A 25,452-nucleotide genomic window follows, 5' to 3' on the forward strand; every position below is an offset into this window, starting at 1 on the left:
AGTTGACTTTAAGAACAATTCTTGCAGACAAATTTTTATGTTTTTCTGTTTACAAATACAGTTTTATTTGGAAAATTTATCCAAAGATATTTTATATACTTTTTCTTTTCAAAACTTGTTTGGAAAAACAACTTTATAAAACTATACTAAAAACATAAAAGTAGAAAACAAAAAAAGGCCTAAATTACTTCCTAATTTTTGAAAAATAAAAAATACCCCTTCAGTCTTTAACATAGAACCTAATTATTGAGTTAATTTTGATCCTAAATATAATACTATTTATTATATTTATCAATTTTTTCTGAATTATCCTTATTGATCTCCCTCAACCATAATCAAATAGAAGAGAGAGAGAGGATATTAAGAAAGATAATTATAGTGTTTTAAGAAACATGTCATATTTTTTTATAATTAATTAATTTAACTAACTTTTTTAATCAAATCAAATTAGTTAAATAAGTTTTATATTAAAAACTGAATGAGTAATTAACTAATTTTTTTACGAAAACATTTTATAACTGAGTTTTGGTATAGAAACATAAGCTCTCTTGATTCATTAGAAGAGTCACTAAAGACATAAAAGAATAAAGTAAACACGGGCTTTGTCGTCTCCCGTAAACTTGATCTTCAACCATATCATGTGCCATTTATCTCCACAAAGTTTATCATCCAAACAATTATTCAACAGACAGGTATCCATCAAAGATTTTAAGGGGGAAAATAAACGAGTTCACGTTTGTTGATCGAATAGTTACATTTTATTTAAATATTATTATTTTGATAAAAGAACAAGATAATTCAAAATTGCAGGCCCAAAAAAAATCCAAGGTTCAAAATAAGCATGTGAGGATCAAATCTAGAATGATACTAGTTGAAAACTACGTTGGCAAAAAAAGTTGAGAAATAAATACTACTTAGTTTTAAATTTTGGAAGTGTCAAATAAGACATGGGATTTTACTTTACGAACGTTTCAAAATTTTAATTTAGGTCACATTTTGAGGTTTCAAAAATTCACGTATCATTTTTTTTTTAATTTTCCCTAAAAACATCTTATGAAATGAATATAGACACAAAATGCTTTTTACCACAAATTTCAGCGGACAATATTAATTTTAAATGATTTCCATAATACACAATTATGAACACCTGATCAAACAATATGAAGTCGAGAAATTTTTTCTATTATGCTCCGATTTGAAACGAAAACATGAAAATAAAAAGAAAATTAAAATAAAGCAATCCTGATCTCTTTGAAAAACAATAAAAATGAATATTCAAACACATTACCATGTCCGTTAGAAGTTAAACTAAATAACTAACATGTGATTAATCACATGTTTATATGAGAAATAACTCATCCAAAGACTTGAGAGCCTCATTGGACCAAATTGTATAACAACATAAATTCATTATTCCATTACTACCATAGAAACACTATAACCACGGAATGGCTTTGCATGAGAATTAAAAAGGTTCTTAGAGCCTACTTTGAATTGATAGCTCACGCTTCATTTGATCCCTCAGAACTCTCCTTAGTAATTTGTTGGAAGCTGTTCGAGGGAACTCTTGGACGATTCTAACAAGACTTACCTGCATTTTAGATTAGTTGCGAACATCAACTCAGTAGTCAAATCAACAATTGTCAGGTTCAGATTTCAAGAAACTCTTTTGTGATATCAGAAAGCTCAGTCATAAGGATCCACATTTCAAATAATGATTCATAAAGTAATGTACTTGGAATTTGTAAGCGTTTAAATTCAGTTAAATTTCACCTTAAACAAAGGATTAAGATTCCTTTGAATGGCTTTAGAGAACTTCATCTTCAAGGTTTCTGCATCAGAGTTGCATCCTTTCTTTAAAACCACAAATATAACCAGTTGTTCCGGACCACCGATTGCCGGCGCGACACTGATGGCAGCTGTCTCTAAAATGCATTCATCAGCTCGGTCACAGACACGCTCAATTTCCACCGAACTTGTCTGCATATCAGAAGTAAAATTCAGAGTATGAAGAAAGCAAGAGTCCTATATTGCCAAATTAAGAGAAATGATCATGTGAATTTAAGAACTTACTGAAGAATTCAAGATTGATTTCAGAGTATAGAACATTCTTACTAAATTTAGCCTGGTCATCAACTCAAAGCCATGCGGAATTCTTATATATAAAAGCAGACTCTAATCTTTTAGAAGCTTGAATCGGTGTTGAACAAGGAGAACTAGCAGAAAACAGGAAAAAGGTGTATGATGTTATACCTTTATACCACCAAGATTCATGGTGTCATCAGCCCTTCCTTCTACAATGATATAGCCTCCAACAGATCTCTTGATTATATCTCCATGTCTCCTAAGCCGCTGGTAACAAGTACATCAAGTTAGACATGTACAGTTTAGGACTAAATTCATCACTTGAAACAGCAAACGAAACTACTAATAACAGAATGAGTAATACAATTAAAATTTGCAATGTCATCTATTCAAAATAATTTACAAAGAAACGATTGCTGGAAAGTCAGTGCGTAGGCAATACATGAAATTTATAGCCTTCATACTTCTACTATTGACACACATTTATTGCCAATGATTAAAACTTCCAAATTTCAGAGTTAAGTATCTGCTACTAGGTGAGCATGTGCTATTTGGTCAGCAAGTGCAGCTTTTACCATTTGAGTGTGCATATTCTAAGGAGACGGTCGAAGAAACTCAAAATTATCTTTTTTATCAATGTTCAGCATATCAATGTAAGCTTACCTTCCCTTTGTAAATGGGCATCCCCTTAAAGTAAACCTCCTCATGATCAGCATTAAGCAATGTATCCGTTGCTCCAAAATACTGAGGGAAAAGACCCACTTCCCCAGCACAAGCAACATCATCTGGCTGTCATATTGGTCAAAGAAATAACATGATGCCAAATTAGAATATGCAAGCACTTTAATTGGAATTGGAATTGGTAAAATGAAGATAAAGTTCAACAGAAAAGTACGGTAGGAGATCAAAGATCTCACAAGAAAGAATAGGTTGCAAATTGGTTGACTCAGCTAGACCTTCGCAAAAGTCTAGAGCACAAGGAAATACGTTCAGATGAGCCCGATTGATTTCTATTAGTGTTCTAGTTTTTTGAGGTGTGTGCTTCTGGTTGATCATCATTGATCCAACTTTTAATTTCCGGTTTCAAGGAAATTCTTTGAAACTTCAGTAACTACATGGTATTCTCATACTAGTATATGTTAATATGTTGGGGGAAGGTGATCAATACTTAAAAAGCAAACAAAAAAAGGAACCCGGGGGGGGGGGGGGGTTGGGGAACGAACATAAAAATAAAAGAAAGAAAGAAATTGGGCAGCCAGAAAATGTTTTTACGTAAGGCACTCCACTCTCATTTAGGATGACAAAGCCAGTCGTCATTGATGCTGTGCTAAATGCCCCAAAAGCTTGAGGCTGAAGTTGGCTTCCAAGGATGTAACTAGAAGCAAGCTCCGTTCCACCACAACATTCAATGATTGGATTATAATAGGACTTTGAAGAAAGCCAAAGGTCATCATCAACATTTGAAGTTTCTCCGGTGGAACAAAATGTTCTGCATATAACCACATTACAGTTAATTTATCTTTTTAGTTACTTGTTAATTAAACATCCATGAGAATTTACCTTATCTTTGTCCAATCTAAGCCTTCCATACAATTTGTATTCTTCCAAGTTTTTACCAAGCTGGGAACTGTTCCCAAAATAGTAACACCAGCATCCTGAAATTGTGGTAAATATTAGATAGGTAAGGCAAGGCGTTTGTGCTAATGTATATATTCATTTCATGTAAAGCATAAGAACTACTGAAGGAAATATTGCAACTTGGCTTCTTACAGGCATACTCAAACACAATAACAGAGTATAAGGAACTCTATTATCGTGTCAAAAATATTTCTACATATAGAAGAATACTAGGTGAAAGAATTCCTTTAGTCCCTATACTTTTACTCCATCTCTGATTTGGTTCTTATAGCTTAAAATTTTGTAATTAATTTTTGTTTGTTTTAAACAGTTTAAATGGATACCATAAGCAAACAACAATATCATACAGATAATTTATGCTGACTGAAGCCACATAACTGGAAGCACTCAAGCATGCAGCCCTGTCATCCATGAGTCCTGTGCACATGCTTCTCCAAAAAGATAATAGATGTATCATACACAAGCTTGAAAAGCTTTTAGATCATTAGGTTAACGATCCTGGTTTTAAGAGACTTGAATTTTGATGTTGGTGCCATGTGGGAAAATCATAATTTATATGTTTGGTAGATAATTTGGAATGTTTACAAGTAGTTTCTTTATCATAGAATTAAAATGGTCATGAAAAAACGCACGCACGCATGCATACAGAAGACTCTTTTAATGCTGGAAAAGAAAATATTACTGTTGTAGATTTGTGAAGAGGGTGTTAGTAGACTATCAATTATGGAAATTAGCGGGAGAGAAATAGACAATCTGTTTCCCCCGTAAATTTGGCATACTTTCATCTGCATCATTTGTGAGGGGAACCGAGAACTGATTTGGTCAAAGGTATATAAGAACAAAGAATCAATGAGACTAAATCAGAAGCCTTCATGTCTGTGCACATGTGCATTAATGATTGGTAGCAACTACATGAAAGGCGTGATTGGCTATTCAAAGGAGTAAAGCGAGTTGAAAAGCACATGCTTTAGGCGAAGACTATGTTCAATCATATTCGGTGGATGAAGGCAAAGAAGAATGCAGAGCTACAGTGATGTGTGTGGCAAGAATTCAACACCTTAGCTAAGTGTTTGCGCAGTTAAAGACCCAATATGATAATTGCATTGCCATGTGAGTAAATATAAATACAATTTTAATGGCTGTTTTCCAATTAATAATTAATAATAATAATAATAATAATAATAATAATAGAAACTACAAGGACAATTACAACCTTTTAAAATGTAGGTGTCAAATTAAAATTTGAGTGAAGGGGCTAAATGATTAACCCGACCAAAATTCTCCTTTGCAAACAATACGTGGATAAAAACCAGTGGTATGTAGATGTCCCTCGGCTACTCAACTTCCACTCAATCAATCAAAGGCAACGGACATACATGGAGGCTTAAACCTAATTAATCAAGCCTTATAGATGTGTCTGAGGGAAAGCAACAAACAATAAAATATTTTCTGTCTTATCTAAATAAATTAAAAATAAAGACTATGAAGAATGAGGGTAATTCTGTCATAAAGCAGCAAAATCTTGCAGTTAATAACATGATCACATGGTTATGTGTGGCAGTGTGATCTCCAAAACAATATATTATATGTGCTTAAAAATATGCACATTTCAAACACGATGAAATATTCTGGAATACTGAAAAAGAATATTTGTTATAGATAGAATTTCATGGACAGTTTAAATTCTGAAAGGCAAGTTCAAGAGCCAACAATAGGTCTACAGGTCTACCATTCTAGTTTCTCTAGCCACTAAGCCAGATACCATGCACATGAACATTATGCTGCGTGCCACAGTATCACAAAGAAGACCAGGACCTACAGCAGCTAATGGGCTCCTTTCATAAATAAATGTAAGACACAACTAGTATGTACATTTCATGGTCCTACTCTCACTGATAAGTAACTGTATTCAGTCAGAAATCTCAATATTTAATAGTAATACAGAATGCCAACTACTGTTAATATTACTACGACTATTACTATAATAATAATTTATGTACTACTCTTCTGATTCTTAATATAAGACCTATTTAACTAATTTGATTAGATTAAGGAAGTTATATAAGTTAGTTAATTATAAGAAATATGACATGTTTTTCCTAAAACACCATAATCATCTTTTTTAATATCCTCTCCTCCTCTTCTACTTGATTATGGTTGAGAGAGTATCCATAAGGATAATTTAGGAAAAATTGATAAATATGATAAATAGGTCTTATATTTAGGGTGAAAATCAACTCAATAATTAGGTCCTATATTAAAGACCGGAAGAGTATTAAAGTTGGAGAAATCACCTGAACAAATTTTCCAAAACCATGACCTAGAGGAGATCCATGGTAAAGAGCAAGAGTTGCCCCAGACAGAAAGCATGTATAGATTAGAGTTGGTCCCATTACCCACCCTAAATTTGTGGGCCAGCAGAAAGTATCCCCAACTTGAACATCAATGAGAGCCCATGCATCAGCAACACTTCGAATAGGTGAGAGCTGAGTCCATGGAATAGCTTTTGGTTCACCTATTGAAAATGTAAAGAGAATCAGGAAACCTATGATAATGCCATTCTCGCATTGATGTTTACTTGGGTAGAATCATTACCAGTGGTTCCTGATGAGAAGAGTATGTTAGTGACAGACTCGATTGATTGATAGACTGGAACTGGAGAGTAATAATTTGATCTGCCAATAGTTAAATGATCATGTAAGCCTAAACACAAAAGAAATGTAACATCTCTATCTTATTCAAGTGCTCTTGTAGCAGTGATTGTTTTAGTCAGATGAGACCGCATTTTGGTCGAACTATAAAGAAGTATAATAAACATGTTGCAATAGACGTTACCTGGGATGCTGACTACCAGAAGAGAGAAAATCTTTCCATGACTGATCCTGTTCCCTCAATTGCACTCCTATATCATCACCTAACACTGGAAGTACAATAACTTTACAAGCTGCCGCCTCAATGACGCGACTGCAAGGAGAAACCCACAGAATGATTCTTCCATTAATTTCTTTTGGATAAAACAGCAAACTTAAATCCGTCAAACACAACAGTCCAACATGAAGAAAATCAAGCTAGACATATTTCAACTTTTCAAGTGGAACATGGTAAAACAATCATAGTGACATCTAATTTAGCCTCTTCAACAAGATATTCAATTCTCAAATACAAATTTTGGCAAAAGAACAATAATATTACATCATACAGACAAATTTTGTTTCGAGAATTCCTGTAGACATCAAAATTTCATTGAAGTATTAATTTCACCGTACGATTGAATTCTCTTGTCATTACCATAAAGACAAACTAAGTCAAACGAAAGCTAGCAATGACTTATAGCACAAGTCTTTATTTACCCCCCTGTCTCCTTGCCCTTTTCTTCCTTGTTCTATATCAATCAAGCCCAAATAAATAACATGATGTGTTTTTCCATGCATTTTATGAAATTTGAAAAATAAGCTGCACTATATATGGTTTGTGAATAGTGGAACTTGCTACATGTTTGATTATGCATATTAATATATTGATACATTGATTCCCCTCACCAGATTGAACCCCAACAACAATTAGAAGGAAATATAGCATAGAAAGAGAGAATTCAGAATGCTTTACCCGAAGAGACAAAGAAAATGATTAGCAATACTAAAGGATAGCACCAAGAAAATGGTCATGCCGTACTCTATATAAGCAGTTTGGCACTAAAATAACACAACTCAGCCTACTATTTACAGTTAATTCTAACATTGACTGCCCGTGATCATCAGATAACCATGACATCACAGTGTTGGGTTATCATTTGCATCAAATGTGTGGAATAATGGTAAAAATATTTACATGTAAATCTTCACATGTTAACAATAAGTTAGAAAGTTTACATAGTCAAAAAAAATCAATGGACTGAACCAAGTATGATATGATTTTATTGTTCAAATCATGAATTCAGAGATGCAGCAGTGAAGTATAATAGTAAATATTTTACCTGTACAAAGGGAATTTTCGGCCACCTCTTGATATGAAATCCTGAACGCAAGCTGAAGCTTAGATAGCATTACCATAAACAACAGAGAGTACTAAATATCTAGACTGCAATACAGTAAAATTAGTTTGAAATTGAAAACTTTATGAGTTCATTGCACAGGTTCTTTCAGGGGGTATGCTGGGAATAAATGTATGGACAATAACCTCCAATCTTTGATCATACAACATAACCTTACCCTACTCTTTGATTCTAAAAAGTTTTCACCATGATATTAGTGAAAAACTGATAAAAGAATGAGGGGAAAACTAAATACATCCACCAATGGAGGGCTTAAGAATGAGGGAAAAACTAAATACATCCACCAATGGAGGGCTTGTCTATCTTTCTCTTTCCTTTTTCACGCAAGGTTGTAGCCTAGGAGGGAAAAACCTAGTCAAACTGTTGTTGTCACTCTAATGGCACCTCTCTCCTTCTCATGTTTGCATCCTCCTTACAACTATATGACCAAAGGAGATGTTCCCTACAGTACAGATCCCTAGAATCTTGTGAGAATATATAGACCATTTCTTGGTGGCAATTGTTCTCTAAAGGGTTTCAAACTGTAGGCAACACTTTTCTTTAGGCTTAATAAGCACAAATTAGGTTGATGAAAAGTTTTCTCCAGGATACAATAAAGACCTTGAGATGGTTTTCATTCTTAAGACTCAAGTCAAGACAACAATAGTTTTTACAAAGTGAAAGTTTTCTGATGGAACACAGTCTGTATTAATGCCAACTGGAGAAAAGAAGGCTCACCCTCAGGGTATGGACCTAAAGGGGAGAAACGAAAAACATGCAGAAACGGTTACAGCCACTGGTCTCTGTGTATTCGAGAGACACAGACCTCTCCCAAGCTCTCTCTCAACATGCATACCGCCCTCCTATAACAACTTCCCTATATAACAATATTTCCCACCCGTCTCTCTCCTCTAACCGTCACCCATACAATCCCTCAATTGCCCTTGGGCTTTCTTTTAACATAAATCAACTGAGGCCCAGCCCTCGCCTCATCATTACCCCCCCCCAATAAGTGTGTCCTTGTCCCCAAGGACAAAAGTAGGAAACTGTAATTGAATGGCATCATAGTCTTCCCACGTGCTGTCATGTTCAGGGAGGTGTAGCCATTTGATGAGGACCTCAACAGTGCTATTAGTCAGACGTCGTGACTTTAAAACCTTCTCTGGTTGGACTTGTAACTCAAGGTCAGACGTGAGAAAGGGAGGTAATGACTGTGGTACGATCGTAGCAGGTGGAGCCAACCGTAACTGGGACACATGGAAGACAAGGTGAATCTTAGCGTCGGGAGGTAACTGCAGCTTGTACGCCACGGTCCCAACTTTGGCGATAATGGGGAAGGGACCATAATAACGTGGACTCAATTTTTCATTGGGGCGACGAGCTAAAGAACGAAACCGATAAGGTTGCAGCTTGAGATACACTTTGTCACCTAGCTCGAATTGTACATCACGTCTTTTCCTGTCAGCAAAGGACTTCATATACTGCTGTGAGTGCTCTAAATTTTCTTTGAGTTCAACCAAGATAGCATTGCGGGCCTGCAGGTGATCAGTGACAGCATCTACCAACGAAGAGGACTCCTGGAAACGATACAGGGTTGGTGGATCCTGCCCGTAGAGAGCTCGAAAAGGAGTCATGCCTGTGGAACGATTGAAGTTGGTGTTAAACCAGAATTCAGCCCAAGCAAGCCAGTTGGACCAGTCCGCGGGATGGAAACTGGAAAAGCAACGCAGATACGTCTCCACACTTCGATTCACTACCTCAGTCTGACCATCACTTTGTGGATGGTAACTTGAGCTATAACTCAGAGAGGTACCCGATAATCTGAAAAGTTCCTTCCAAAAGTGACTCATAAAAATTTTGTCACGATCGGAGACAATGGAACGAGGGAACCCGTGCAAACGCACTATTTCTTTTACAAAGACAGCAGCAACATCACAAGCTGAATAACGATGACGTAGGGGAAGGAAGTGCGCATATTTGGTCAAACGATCCACTACTACAAATATAGTATCAAATTTAGCCGACTTGGGTAATCCAGTGATGAAGTCCATGGTAATGTCAGTCCATACTGCGTCAGGAATCGGTAGTGGTTGTAATAACCCGGCTGGACTGGTAGCTAAGTGTTTGTTCTTAAGGCACGTATCACAGGCCGCCACGTATTTCTGGACATCTCGGCGCATACCATCCCAGTGGAACAACGAAGCAAGCCGCTTATATGTACGCAAGTACCCTGAATGGCCCCTAATGGGCGAATCATGGAAATCCTGTAGCAGGGAAGGAATTCGAGGCGATTGTTTCGGTATCACTAAGCGTCCATTAAAAAATAAGTGACCCCCTTTGAGTGTATATCCTGCCTTAGTTGCCTGACCGGTGCCCAAGGCTTGAATGATCGCTGCCAAAGTCGGGTCCGCTCGAACCTCTTGGTCCCACAAGTCAATATCTGAATTTTGCAGAACTGAGATCGCTTGTAGTGCACAGTCACCCCCTCTTCGGGACAGTCCATCTGCAGCAGAATTAGAGGCCCCTGGTTTATATTGTATCTGAAAGTCAAAGCCCATTAGTTTTGAAACCCATTGCTGTTGCTGACCATCCAGGACTCGTTGTTCCAGGAGATACTTCAGTGATTTTTGATCTGTTTTAATGAGGAAAGGCCTTCCCAGCAAGTAATACCACCATTTCTTTACCGCAAAGACAATAGCCATGAGCTCACGTTCATACACAGATTTCTGTCGGTTCTTAGTTGACAAATGGTGACTGTAATATGCCAAGGGTCGTCCATTTTGCATCAGGACAGCTCCCAAATCGGTACCGGATGCATATGCCTCAACGACAAAAGGGACCTGAAAATCTGGAATGGCTAATACCGGTGTTGACGACATAGCCTGTTTGAGGATATCGAAGGCGGATTGTGCCTCCTCATTCCAGTGGAAGGCATTTTTCCTGAGCAAGCGGGTGAGGGGAGATGCTAGGGTGCCATAATTCCTGACGAAACGGCGGTAATAACCCGTGAGACCCAGAAACCCCCGTAATTCCTTGAGTGATTGAGGTACAGGCCAAGTCAACATGCTCTGTACTTTTGAGGGATCTGCATGGACCCCCGCTGGAGAAATTATGTGGCCGAGGTATTCCAATTCAGACTGAGCGAAAATGCACTTTTTGGCATTGATGACCAAGTGGTGTTGCTGTAGTACCTCCAAGGCCACCCTTAAGTGCCGTAAATGCTCCTACCGGTTCACGCTATAGACCAGAATGTCGTCAAAGAAGACCAAGATGAATTTCCTCAGATACTGACCAAAAATATCATTCATGAGAGATTGAAAGGTAGATGGTGCGTTCTTCAGCCCGAACGGCATGACCACAAACTCATAATGGCCATCATGAGTACGGAAAGCGGTCTTATGTTCCTCACCTGGCTTCATTCGTATCTGGTGGTAACCCAACTTTAAATCTAGTTTTGAAAAAATCTGAGCCCCATGTAGCTCGTCGAGGAGTTCTTCAATCGCTGGAATTGGAAACTTGTCCTGAATGGTGATTTTATTCAAAGCCCTATAGTCAATGCAAAACCGCCAGCTACCGTCCTTCTTCTTGACTAGTAGAACTGGACTAGAGAAGGAGCTCCTGCTGGGTCGAATCAGACCAGTTTTTGTAACATATCTTGCACCATCTTCTCAATTTCTGATTTCTGGCAGTGGGGATAACGGTAAGGCCGTATATTAGGCGGAGCCTCTCCTGGTTTTAACTCAATAGTGTGGTCGACCAAACGGTGAGGAGGTAGGCCAGTAGGTGGTACTTGTACTGCAGGGAACTCCCCAAGAAGGCCTTGAACATCTGCGGCAATCTCCGTAAGGTTAATATCAGTTACTTTGAGCTCAGTAAACTCAATTAGGAAACCGACGTCTGCTGAGCGCATGGACTTAAGGAGTGTAGACGACGACATTTCTGACTTTTGTAAAGACGGATCACCTCGCAAACAAACCCATTCTCCGCCTATGTTGATCTTGAGGGTCGACCTTTTCCAGCTCACCAGAACTTCGTCCAATGACTCGAGCCAGTCTGCACCGAGGATGATATTTGACCCACCCAGCTGAAAAGGATAGAGGTGTTGACTAATGTGGAGCCCCTGGATCACAATGGGTACATCCCTACAGATTCCTCTGCCTTGCACATGACGAGAATCGCCTACTTGAACAGTAAAGGATAGTCGCGGATCAAGGGTCAGGTTGAGAGCATTGACCAAATCGTGGTGAATGAAACTGTGTGTGGCTCCGCAGTCAATAAGGATTAATGCGGAATGACCGAGCACCGTACCCTTGAGTTTGATGGTTTTTCCCCGGTCACGCCTGCCAATGCGTTAAGAGAAAGAGTCATAAGCTGCCCCTCAGTCGCCGGCTCGTCAGGAAAATTATCAGAGGCTGTCGCAGGGGTAACAACATCTGATTCCGGGTTCTCGCCATTATCGGCTTCCTCAGCTAGGATCAACACTTGCAGCTGCTTCTTTTTACATCTGTGTCCCGGTCGAAACTTCTCGTCGCACTTGAAGCAAAGACCAAGTTCTCGCCGCCTCTCAATTTCAGCATCAGTGAGTTTCTTCGGTACTGACTTGGTGATGTGAGTCACCGGTATCTCAACCTTCTCCGCGACGTGTGTGCTCTTGGGGTCAGCCGGGATCGCTGCGGTGTGGGTCGTCGGTTTAGATGTTTCGGCTGTGTAACGAGTTGGGCTGGGACGTGTGGCCCATTTGTCCGTATCCCACAACTTAGAGGCTCGGTCAACGCTGAACCCGTGGAGTGAAGACTTGACCCAGTTGCGCTCCTCAATCCGTAAAGCCATATCCATGAGTTCTCGGATGGAATGCGACGGAATCATCCGAAGGTCGGCTTTGATGTCTGGGTGTAATCCATTCAGGAAGGCGGCGATTAACACTTCGTCGTCGCACTTATCTAGAGTAGTTGAGAGAAGCTCAAACCGCTCAATATATTCGGCCACGGTCCCTCTCTGCCGGAGTGCCATTAGCATCTCGTAAGTGCCTCCGCACTGCGACGGGTGGAAACGCAACACCAGAGCCCGTTTAAGCTCAATCCAATTTCGCAATGGACTTCGAATCTCACACCACTGGAACCAGTTTAACGCCCGGTTCTCAAAACAGAGCACTGCAGCATCCAATTTGTCATCATCGATAATCCGATTGAGCTTGAAGTATCGCTCAATCCTGAAGATCCAACCTAGCGGGTCCTCTCCCGAAAACAAAGGCATATCAAGTTTCCTGAGATTAGAGAAGTCACTACGGGCTTCTTTCACCTCCGTCTCGCCTTGTTCCTCTGTCCGTGGGAACTCTGATGTAACCTTAGACCCAGGGGATTCTTCAATCCGGGTACCGACCGCTTCGGGTCGCTTTGCCTGACGTATTTCTGTCAGCACCTCGGTCATCAAGGATTGTATCGTGGCTATGTCGCATTTGAGGGTTGATACATCTCCTCGTAGCAGCTCAATACCCTGCTCAGTCTGAACCAGCCGTGTATCAATATGCTCAACCTTCTGCTCCATTCGAGTCACCATTCGCCGGATCGTGCCGGCTCTGATACCTTAATGATGGAACACAGTCTGTATTACTGCCAACTGGAGAAAAGAAGGCTCACCCTCAGGGTATGGACCTAAAGGGGAGAAACGAAAAACATGCAGAAACGGTTACAGCCACTGGTCTCTGTGTATTCGAGAGACACAGACCTCTCCCAAGCTCTCTCTCAACATGCATACCGCCCTCCTATAACAACTTCCCTATATAACAATATTTCCCACCCGTCTCTCTCCTCTAACCGTCACCCATACAATCCCTCAATTGCCCTTGGGCTTTCTTTTAACATAAATCAACTGAGGCCCAGCCCTCGCCTCATCATTTTCATCTCTGATACACGCAAAGACAAAGGTAATGAGTTTGGATGTATGAATGGAGTGATGAAAGGGCTATATAAAGACAATGCAGTGATGCCTCGAAATGGTACCTCTTGAAATAAAATGACACTGCAATTAAAAATTTATGACCCTATATTGTTTCATGAACCAACATAGTTGTAATTACCAATGGTTATTAAAACTAGCTTTTTCATGGAGAGTGACGTCCTTTTAATATTTAGAGTTTCCTTGAACTACAACTTCCTATCATTTCACCGAGTGTTGGTTACCACCCCTTTTGTTTTTATGACCTTACAAAGTTGCCTTTAGATGTTATTATAAAGACATGATTTGAGTGACTTTTGGTGTCGTAACCCCCAATATAGCCCTTCATAAAAATGCCTTAATTTAAGAACATGACTTTTCAAGAGACATCTCTTCATTTTGAAAATATTTCGACGCCATTCTATAAGCCCGCTACAAGGAGTATTAGGAGTTCGTCATAATGGAGGTTGTGAAGAATTTGATTTCATTTTTTCAGAGAAAACTACTTGGGAGGGAAGGTGGTATTGAAAAACATTTATTTAAGCAAGTATACACTTTCTGCCAAAGGAAGGAGTTGATTAAGTGAAAAACACTGCACGGCAAGCATGACTGGACAGAAGAGCAGTTTAAGGGGACAAGGGAATTGTAAAAGGAGCACAGGGAGAGGATCCGGAAAGAGTTAGAAATGTGAGGCCAACTGAAGGGCTAAAGCAAATAGGAGGCTGGTTTTTAGTTGATTATCAAGAAGCATTTCCAAACACCCCTCAGATTCCAATTACACATCCTGAATGTTATGCAAGTTTTTCATTTTTGGTCTCCAACAATGAGAGATAACTCTTACTATCAAGTTATCTCATTTGCATCAGCAGAACATCCATTATAAATTGCATGGTTTCAAATTGACAGGTCACCTGTGTAAAGATACAGTTTGCTTTAGAGACACGCAGGCGAACTGCAATTTCCTTTGGTGCAAAGCTATCAGCTATTGATACCACAACACATCCGGCTACAATAATGGCCAAGTATATTATAACAGCAGTGACTGTCATTTGCATGTCAATTGCAATTGCATCACCCTTTGAGAATTCAGCAGCTATCACTTTTGCTACCATCCTGGAAATGATTTGATAAAATTATGGAGAGAGAGCTCAACACGAGGTATAGAAAAGATATTATGAATTGAAAGCAGATGCAAGCATGAAGTCAGAAAAGAGAAGAATCATAAGCATAAAATATGAATTGAAAGCCGATGAAAGCATGAAATCTGAAAAGGGAAGAATCAAAAGCATAAAATGAACGCCAGGAGACTTAAAGAAAATGGGGGGGAAATGAATGATGCTTAGCATTCCTAATTAAAGTGTCCAGTTCAACCAATAATGTAACTCAATCCCACTTTCAGTGATAAAAAAAATCAATAACTCAGCAGATGTCACAATTTATTTCACATTTTCATATACAGAACTTATATAATACCACAAAGAAATATGCACACGACCAGAGAAAACAGACTCTTTATTCTCAATGAAATATTTTTTTCTTTAATCACTACAATGATTATTTGCCCCAAGAATTACAATCCAATAAAACGGGTTCGTGCTAGATGCCTAAAAAGATAAAAATTGAAAGGAAGATTACAGGATAGTGGGTGTACAAGTATTAATTAAACAATTTCCAAAACAGAATTTCTCGTTGCTATCTTTTTTAATCAAACATTCAGTGCTATAACTCAGAGGACATGGTGCATAACTAAAAATGCTAGGACTAAGGCAACATAAGATATTCTACTTGGCCATTTTCTATGTAAAGCAAACAAACAGCCATGGACATATATCTTCTTTATATTTATGGTATATGAAGCTCTTTATCCTGACGTGTCGAAAAAATAATTTTGAATTTTTGACAAAAATGGGAATGTTATGAACAGACAGAAGATACCTATAGTAGTAATGACTGAAGGCGTCAGATTCTGGTACACATCCTCAAATTATTCAGAATTTTGTATCTATGTGGAAGACTGGCAAGTAAATAATCATAACTAACTCTATCCATCAGAATTATTGTATGAAGAGATAATCTGGGATCATAATTTTCACCTAAATTAAACAATTGTCATAAATGTGGCCCAAAAAGACTACCAACAGTATTGGAGCCACCTACACCTAAGTGAGTGCATACATTACTCGTTCTCGAAGCTCTTTTAGTGTCATCTGATTAACTTTAGAATCATCAAACCCTTCATCTCTCCATACAATGGCCAAACTGCCATCTTCTTTCTTTGGATGAATCCTAGGTAGCAAACAACACTCTGCAATATTCAAGACTGAACCTGGAAGCCAAGTTCCACCATGTTTCGATTTGTCAGAAGCATCTAAGATACACTTTGGGGCCTCAATAAATGATACTGAGATCTCCTTCAGAATAATGGACCAGTATACCTGATATTGATTGATAGATATCAATGCACTTACTACGAAGGCCTGTGCTTCAATGCACTAAGAAAAATTGAAACAAGGACTTGTACAAGTTTTAAAATAACTAACACAATTACTACTTACCTCAGGGTGCTCTACTGAAAATTTCTGAAAGAGATTAAAACTAGTTATAGGATCTTTGTACGCTGCTCCCAAAAGCTTTGGGCCATAGATTTCCATTATCCGTCCCAAATTTGTCTGTTTTGCGTGCCATCTAGAATGTTGCAAACCAGAAAGTTAACTTTTTGAATCAGTTGACATATTTGATCCACAAACTTCGGAGTTATAACAAAGCCAAAATGAAAACGAACCACATTGGAAGTGACAGTAATCTAAAATCCATGCAAGTACTGGATGCAGATTCCAAAACCAACCAACCAAACGAATAAAAACAACCATTCATTCCCAAAACTATTACATTGACCAGCATATGCAAATCCTAGCAAAATAATAGAGCAAATGACTTACAGAGAAGGGAACCAATAGAGGGGTGGACCTTTGGTGGAGGCATCCCAACGTGCATATACAGAATAGTACACAAGCTGATGCAGAGAATGTGGGTAAAATGGCTTTAGCACTCTTCGAGCCACAAGCTCGCGCCAAAGCTCTCGTGGGTCAGACCATTCGACCCTCTGAAGGATTAATTCCTTCAAAACTTGATCAAATCTCTGGGCTTCCTCGCTTGTTAAACCAGCTTGCACAAAATCTTGCACTTGCAATTCGCTTATGCTCTTTGTTATCATTTTGATCAAAGTAACTCTGGTTCGTTCTTCCAAATTCCAGTTGGTTTTGCTCAAAATGTGGGTGGTCCTTCCCCAGTTGTTGAAGACGCAAGCAGCTTGGGGTAGTTGGGACCACGAGGAGAAGCTGAAGCACAGCGCAGCACCGAAAGTCAAAATTGTAGACTTGATGACCATAAACTGACAAGTATGTCCACGTGGCAAGACCCTCAACCGAAGTGAATGATGTACGCTTATTGCCATGGGTGTGTTGATGATAAAAATAACTTTTATTCCATATAATTTTTACAAACCTAAGTTAAAATAAAAATTATTTTGTTTTTAGATTAATTTTTATAAAAAAATTAGTTTGACAAGTTAAAATTTGTTTGGATAATTAATAAAAAAAATAAGTTTAGATGCGAGATGACTAAAAAGAATTAGTATTATAAAAATAAAAAAATTATTTTTAATGAATAAAAATATAAATATATGTTTATGTAAATATATAATGTATAAAATATCACTACTATTAAAATTAAAAATATTATAAAACCTTATTAAAAATTATTTTATATTTATTTTTATTATTGCCTAGTGATGATATAGGTTTAGTGAAGATGCATTCTAATAATACTGACAAGCCATGTGAAGTACAAAGACAAACGGTAGAGAAAGAACTGCTTTGGCTCAACGTGGGGCTTGAGATGAAAATTCGTACTAAACTTCAACTCATCCAAACATTAATTAACAGCCTCTCTTCCAAAAAGTAACTTTTCACAAGTTCGGCTTTTAAACCGGCTATAAACAGTTAAAAAATATATCAAAATCTTATAATTTTAAAAGTATTTATCAATACACTACAATTAAAATCGTTCTTGATAAAAACGATTTTTAAATTATATACAAGTTATTCTTACTAAGAACGATTTGTATGTTATCTGATAAAAAATAAAATCGTTCTTGACATTAACGGTTTCACTTTTTAACATTTTTTTAAATCAAAAAGTGAAGTCAGTTCATATCAAAAATAATTTTATTTTTTTACTATTATTTTCCCATGCCAAAATCTCTCTGCTATTTCCTTCCCAATGCTCACTTCTTTCACTTGTCAACTCAATTCTTTCTTTCCATGCAAACACGTGATGCCACAGCAATGTGCATGCTTTTATATATTTACATGTTCAATTTTTGTTTCTTGCTTCATCTCCTTTCATTCTAGAGCTCTCTCTTCTTCTTCTTCTTCTTCCTCTCGATGGTTCACTTGCTCTATTTTTATTGTTCTCTTACTCTGTTATTTTTTCCACTCTTGTTTCCAAACACTTGACAAGCTCTTTTACTGTTGTTGTGGGTACATTGTTTCTCTTCTTTTTTTTTTTTAAATTTGCAACTATGATATAGAATTTGATTTTTTATCCATACTATCATTGATCAGCTAATATTTCATATTCTAATTTTCAAGAGGTGAGTGGTGGGTTCAACGATATGGAATATTTGTACTCTTTTTAAGCTAGGTGCCTCTTATTTTGACATTAAACTATCATCTATTATATTGTTTTAAAATGTTAAGATTTTGATATAAACTCCAATCTTTTTTTAGTATATGATTATTATTTTTTCCTATGAAAGTATACTTTTCCGGGAGTTTAAATTTGGTAAGATAAAACTGAAAAATAATTATATATACACCCTAAATATCAAATTTGTGGTATATATAATAAGTGAGAAGTTGGTAAAAAAAGAAAAAAGTGTTCTACCCACTTCAAGTGAACATATTGTTTTCATATATTTTTTAGGTAAACATAGGGTGTAAGCAATGAAAAATTAAAATGAATGAAAGACACCCATAATTTCTTTTCTTCACTTTGTCTTTTCCCAACTATTTTTTATGTTGCATTTTTGAATCAGTGATGATGTGTCATGACCTTAGCGTTTTGGATCAAAAGTAAAATATTATGATTATCTTTCTAGTTTGCATCAATTACATAGACTTTCTCTCTATTTTAAAAACATACAGTTTAGCCCAATTAGTTAACAACGTTAGGAGTATTTTAAAAAGATTCTAAAAATATTATTTTTAACTGAAATTTATATTAAAATAAAATTTATTTACTATTTTACTCCTCATTCTAATAAATTCCTAAATTATGTTTTTATAGTTACATCAATTTCATTCAATTAAGACAAACATAAAAGATTTTATTAAGAATTTAACTAATTTTTTTAATAAATATATATATTTAACTAAATATGTTTATAAATCTTTGTAATAAAGATGTGTTTAAGAGTTTTGGCTTATAAATTTAAATAATTTATAAAATATTTTAAACTTATATGATTTAAATTTTACTGGAAGTCATTATTAGTAAGGGGGATAATCTTTTTCTTATGAACTTAATTTTTATTTATTATTTTTATAATAAAATATTTATTACTTTTTATTTTTGATTAATATGCATTTTATATTCATTTCACAATTAGTTTTAATATTATTATGTAATTATCAACACTTGCCTCTCATTATTTAGTCATGATTTTTCATTAAATGATTGATAGTTCATTATACTAATCATTTCATTTTCATTTATTAGGAAAAAAGGTGAGAAGTCGTTTGTCAAGGGATAAAGTTTTGAAATCGTTCATCAAAAGAATAATTTTCAGTCACTTTACTCACATCGGTGATTGATTCTGAAGAAATCATTCACCAGAAGAACGACTTTAAAAATTGTTCACCTAAAAACGATTTTAAGTATAACATATTAGCATATATTTTAAAAACTGCAACATTTTGATTTTTTTTTAACTGTTTTTAGCATACTGGTAAAAAAGCTCACAAGTCCCAAGACACATTTTTGCCCGTGATCCAAACACATGCTAAATTGGTGGACGTCGTGTTTGGCTTTAAAATTCAAAAAAGAAAACATTTTTTACATTTTAGTTTTTACTGGAAGCCTTTTTTTTTTTATCCCAGCGGGGATAGTTCATGGTAAATTAAGTTTTTCTAACAAAATTAAAGAGAGCATACGGCTTTTAAATTACAAACTTGCAGTATCTCACTTGGAGATGATAAATAAGTTGGAACAACGTAAATCCAATGTTAATTACAATAATATAATTTAAATATTTATATTATTTTGAAAGGAATAATGTTTGAATAAAAAAATTAATTCACAAATAAATTACACATAATTTAATAAAATGAAGTTATTAAAAGATAAATATGATGACTATTTTTTAACTCAAAATGTCATTGTTTCAAGCATAATAAATAGAAAATGTAAAATCTAACTTGATTGCCCTATCTAAAATTTTTAATTAATGGACAGACTTGGGAACTGATTTATTAGTCTAATCGGTTTATTCAAGTTGAGTTTTAATGTCATACTATGAGGACTCCATAATACACCAACAAATTTTAATATTGGATTAAAAAAATTAAAAAGTTGAATTGGAAATTTATTTAACTATAAAATTGGAACATCTTTAACTTACAATGCTTGGCATCACATATATGATGGAAAAAATCCCCTAAAAATTCAGATTTGGCAAATAACTTAAATACCCTTGTCATAAGGTGAGGTGAAAACACGAGAGATTTGAAATAGAATAAGAGAACAATGATAAACTCTAAGGCTTGTTTGATTTGAGGAAAGGGTGGGATAAGGGACTAAGGGAGGGTGGGGTAGCCTCACCTTATTTAGTTTAATTATAAGAAAAAAAGAGAGAAAGAAGGATATTTAATTATCTTTTGTTTGATTCAAAAGATAAAAAAGAGGGATAGTAATAATCAATTTATCATTTTATCCTTACATATTAGTTTATATTTTTATTTATATATTATATAAATTGATTTAAATTTTAATTCAAATTACATAATTCAATAAATATTCATTCTTGTCATATTAAAACGTGTATTTAAAAATTGGTGCAGTAGTTTTTAATTCTAAGAGATAGAATAATATATTTTAAATAATCAAATTAATAAATTATATATTCTCTAAGAAAATGAAATTTTTATTCTTTTTGAGTTATGCTTTTTCTTCCTAACTTTAAAATATGTTTTAATTAATAAAATAATATATTTATAATAATTAATTAAGTTTATAATAATATAATATTTTTATTGTAATAAAGAATTTTTTTTAAAATTAATTTTTATTACAATATTTTTTTAATTATAATAATATATTTTTTAATTTTTTGTTATGATAATATATTTTTATTTGAAATAAATCTTATAATAATATATTTTATGGGTATCTATAAAATGTTACAATAAAATGTGAGGGTAAAATGGTCTAGAATTTTGGCTTCCCTCTAAAAAATCCCAATTTGGAGGGAAGCCAAAATGGGGGTGGAGGCAGGGGAGGAGATGAGAGATTTTAGCTAACCTCCTCTTCAAAAATTCAAACCAAATGAGAAGAGGGGTTTATTTTTCTTCCACTCCCACATCCTGCCTTCCAACCAAACACACCCTGAAGTGAAGGTAAAGGATAGTGCGAACAATCAAACAACAGATGGCAAAGCAATTAAGCAAAGGTGTCAAAAGATCCAATGACTGTATTACAAAGCCTAAGGAAAAATGAGACTACAGAGCAAGTTCCTCTTCTATCAAGGAATGTGAGTTCTAAACAAGAAAAAAATGATGGACAAGACCAGACTAACTAGCCTGTGGTCCGATCTAATTTAAGCATTAAACCAGTCATTAAACTAGTATCCACTCAGTTAAAACCAATAAAAATTAGAGGTGAATCGGTTTAAATGATTATATTGCTATTGATTATATTTTTTTTCTTATTTTCTTCTAATATCTTAGTTACTATAGGTTTGAATGTGTCAATGATTATAAATTTTAGTTATTGAAGAATCGTAAAGATTTATATTTTTAATATTGTTTTACTTTATTATTATTACAATCAAACTATTATTATATTTTATTATTAGTAACTATGAATATTGTTGTATTTTGTTATTTTCAATTAATTATACTCCTTCCGATCCTCAATATAAGACCCATTTTATAGTACAAATTGTTGTATTATAAAATAGGTCTTATATTAAAGAGTAAAGAAATATTATTTTAATATGATTGGTTTAAACCCAAATTGATCCTAGTCCAACCCAGTAACTCTTAAACCTCAACTAATTTAGTGTCATGTCGGGGTTTTTGATGCTTTGTTATAAACAGACTGCTCGTGGAAATAATTTGTGAAAATGATAGAGCATGTAAATAAAGATAAAAGGCTAGAGAAAACTTGAGTTTTGGAAGATGATGTGGACACCTCTCTAAAAAGATGGGTCATTATATGTATTAATCACTAATTGATTACATAAGCTTTTTCAAGATTCACATTTTTTTATTTTTTAGGAGTAGATTTTATTATGAGAGGATTTTTTGAAAAAAAAATTAAGTAAATTGGGAAAAATTTTCTATTTACAAATAAAGTTAATAACTTAAATTTTCGTTGAAAAGGTAAGAAATACTCTTCTGGTCCTATTGATAAGTCACTTTCAACATATTTCATACAGACCAAGAAAAACCTTAAACTATATGAATTCTTTATTAAAATATAACAACTTTTCAAATTTATCAATATTTAATATATACACCTTTCAAAAGAAATAACTATCTACACTATAATAAATGAAAGACAATATAATATATTCAGGATAAAAATTTAATAAAGTGACTTATAAATAAGACAAAAAAAATCTTCTTTCTCTCTAAGAGGAGTACACAGGAAGGATTGGTGAGATGGCTAAAGATGCCTATTATAAGAACTAAAATCACCGTATTAAGCGTCTAGTTAATGAGGTTCTTGCCTACACGGACTACACCATGAAAGCCAATGATCTCCGCATTCAAATGCGATTAGCCTAGGTGTTTAATTGCTTATTGTCGTTTTCCTTTGTACTCTTCTGTTGTAAATATCTTCTGTTTAATGAATTATTCTTTTACTCAAAAAAAAAATCACCGTATTAAGAGAGCTTGAGCCATGGTCTTTATTTAAACCTTGTTTTAAGTATTATGCCATTACCATATCCCAGCCGCCGCCTCCGGACTTTGGCTGAGAATTTGGGGACGGCAGGGGCAATCTTCCACGTGGCTATGAATTTGTTCTGCTGGTTCCGAGAATAGGGCCCCACCTAACTAGTTCTCGCCCAAGCAAGAACAATTGGGATTTTTTATTGGGAAAATAGTAAATAAGGTCTCTCAATATGTAAAATTATAATTTGAGACTCTTATTTTGAAAAATAACAAATAAAGACCTGATCTCGTATTATAAATATGAAATCTTACTGAAATGTCTGAAATGCCCTTCAGCCAAATGATAAGTCAACTATGAGAAATAACAAGTTCACTTTAGTAAATGACAATTTCAGTAGACTAAGTTACAACTTGGTTGAGGATATGCCAAATAATAAGTTGATTATAAAAACTAATAAGTTCATTTTAGTGAATGACAGTTTCAATAGATTGAATTACAATTTGGCTGAAGGATATTTTTGACATTTAACCAACATTTTATATTTGTAATATGAAATAGTGTCTTTATTTGCTATTTTTAAAATTAAGGATTCCAAATCATAATTTCACATATTGGGGTTTTATTTGCTATTTTCCTTTCTTATTAAAAAAAAAAGGACAACTGGGATTAATGGATTTTAGGCTGGTTAGGTCGGTGGGGGTAAGCTAACAAGAGTACTGCAAACAAGGACATGTTTTTTTAATGTAATTTATTAAAATAATAATAATTTTTAAAAAATGTATATTTTTGGAAGAAAGATAATAAAATATCTTAAAAATTGCTAAAAGACAAATCAATATAGGTAAATTTCAAAATCACAATTCAAATCTTTTTAAATATTGCCACCTCAGTGCTATTAACGAATTTCCAACCACTAGAGTTTCGATGACGGCAAGCCTACCAGCGGCCTGCTGCCAGAGCTCCGATGACTACTATTTTTTAATTATTAACTATATTTGTTTTTAGAACTCTAATAACTACTCTTATTTTACTATTGACTGCTCTATTATTGTGATTGATTACTTTTATTTTTAAAAATTTGATGACTACTCTTATTTAACTATTGATTATATTTCGTTATTGACTACTTTTATTTCAAAAATTAAAAAAATACATTAAGTGTGGTGAGATATTTAGCAACTACTTCTTGTTTAGTTATTTACTTCTTTTGTATAATCAATAATTATACAAAAATAGTCACCAGAACTTCAAAAACAAAAGCAGTCAATAATTATATTAGAATAGTCAAATAGCTATGTGAAAATGGTCATTAGAGTAAGAGCAATGTTATCATTTTATAATATTTTAAAATTTCAAAATAGTATAAGAGTTCGATTTGAGATTTTGAAATTCACCCACTCTAATTTTTTTAAAACATTTTTTAGGATATTTTAGTGTCTTTTTTTCTTTTTTAAATTAATGTTATCTTTTTAAAATTTATAAATTCAAATGGTATTTTTAAAGAAAATTTCCTTTGTATATATTAATAATTTGTGGTGCCCTCGCATCTGACCTACTTTTTATTTACCAGTCAAGTAGGAAATACTGATAGGGAAAATTATACATACGTAAGAGTCTATTAGTTAAACTGTCCTTAAAAAGGTCTTAAATTTTATAAATTATGTCGTTCTCATAAATTTAATATTATAAATTTATTATATATTGATAGTTTCTGCTGCCTTTCATCTCATCTAATGTTTTAATCACTAGTCAACTATAACGTATATACGGTTAGGAATATGAGAAAATATTTTTTTAAATGCCAAACTTTCCGGAGGCTTCAAGCGGATCGAAGTGGAAGGCAACTGTGAACAAGTGGTTAGCTGGACATGTCGCAGCATCAATGTGAACAATGAAAATCACCTTCCTCTACAAGAGCTTGAGGGAATGAGATGGTTGGCTTTCCTAATTTAAATTCCACAATTTTCTAACTTTAATTTATCCATATTTATTTTCCAACAAAATGGCAATCTATACAATAATATATAAAGGATAAAATAATATATTTATATTAAAAATTTAATGATGTGATTTATTTATAAACAAGACAAAAAATACTTTCTCTACCTTATAATAGGACCAAAAAAGTATTCTGATCGTATTTATTTACCGAAACAAAAAAAAACCTTAAAACTCATTAATTCTATCTTAAAATTTAATAAATTTTTAATTTTATTTTATTTTAATATTTACAGGATACTTTAATGGCTTATTCCCATGAATAATAAATGAGGGACATAATTTTCTTTGGCCAAAATGAGGGCTAGAATTAAATATTCATATAAAAAATTTAATAGCATGACCTATAAATAGAATTAAAGGCATACATTATGTATATATCTCATAAATAGGACTAAAGGAATATTTCACAAGGATTAATAAAAGTAGTTAAAAATACTGATTCTTATTTTTAATATAAAAGCTAGCTAAAGTGTTTACTATGGTTTTGAATATAAGATTTTAATTTATTTTGTTTTCCTAGTTGATACTTTTTCTCCAAACTATCCATATCGATTGTGCAAATTAAGAGGCTACCCCATCAAGAG

The 25,452-nt window shown here is 34.6% G+C and overlaps 1 protein-coding gene across 2 annotated transcripts; it reads right to left on the minus strand.

Moving 5' to 3' along the window:
- Nucleotides 1-1,232: 1,232 nt before the first annotated feature.
- LOC114723840 (probable acyl-activating enzyme 18, peroxisomal) lies at nt 1,233-16,991 on the minus strand. Of its 2 annotated transcripts, XM_028910084.1 has the most exons (14): nt 16,627-16,989; nt 16,243-16,372; nt 15,863-16,122; nt 14,599-14,800; nt 7,697-7,737; nt 6,559-6,687; nt 6,319-6,398; nt 6,018-6,238; nt 3,646-3,740; nt 3,358-3,574; nt 2,749-2,874; nt 2,254-2,352; nt 1,774-1,980; nt 1,233-1,591 (listed from the first exon to the last, which is right to left on the minus strand). In XM_028910084.1, the coding sequence occupies exons 1-14, from the start codon at nt 16,899-16,901 to the stop codon at nt 1,478-1,480; spliced, it is 2,196 nt and encodes a 731-aa protein (XP_028765917.1). In that variant the 5' UTR covers nt 16,902-16,989; the 3' UTR covers nt 1,233-1,477. The 2 variants fall into 2 exon arrangements, 1 of the variants encoding a protein (XP_028765917.1); XR_003738268.1 differs by lacking the exon at nt 1,233-1,591 and having other exon boundaries at nt 1,842-1,980; nt 2,254-2,372; nt 16,627-16,991.
- Nucleotides 16,992-25,452: the final 8,461 nt, after the last annotated feature.

Source organism: Neltuma alba, unplaced genomic scaffold (genome assembly GCF_004799145.2).
Source record: "Neltuma alba isolate B1F8T4 unplaced genomic scaffold, ASM479914v2 tig00012157_pilon, whole genome shotgun sequence".
NCBI classification, from domain to species: Eukaryota; Viridiplantae; Streptophyta; class Magnoliopsida; order Fabales; family Fabaceae; genus Neltuma; species Neltuma alba.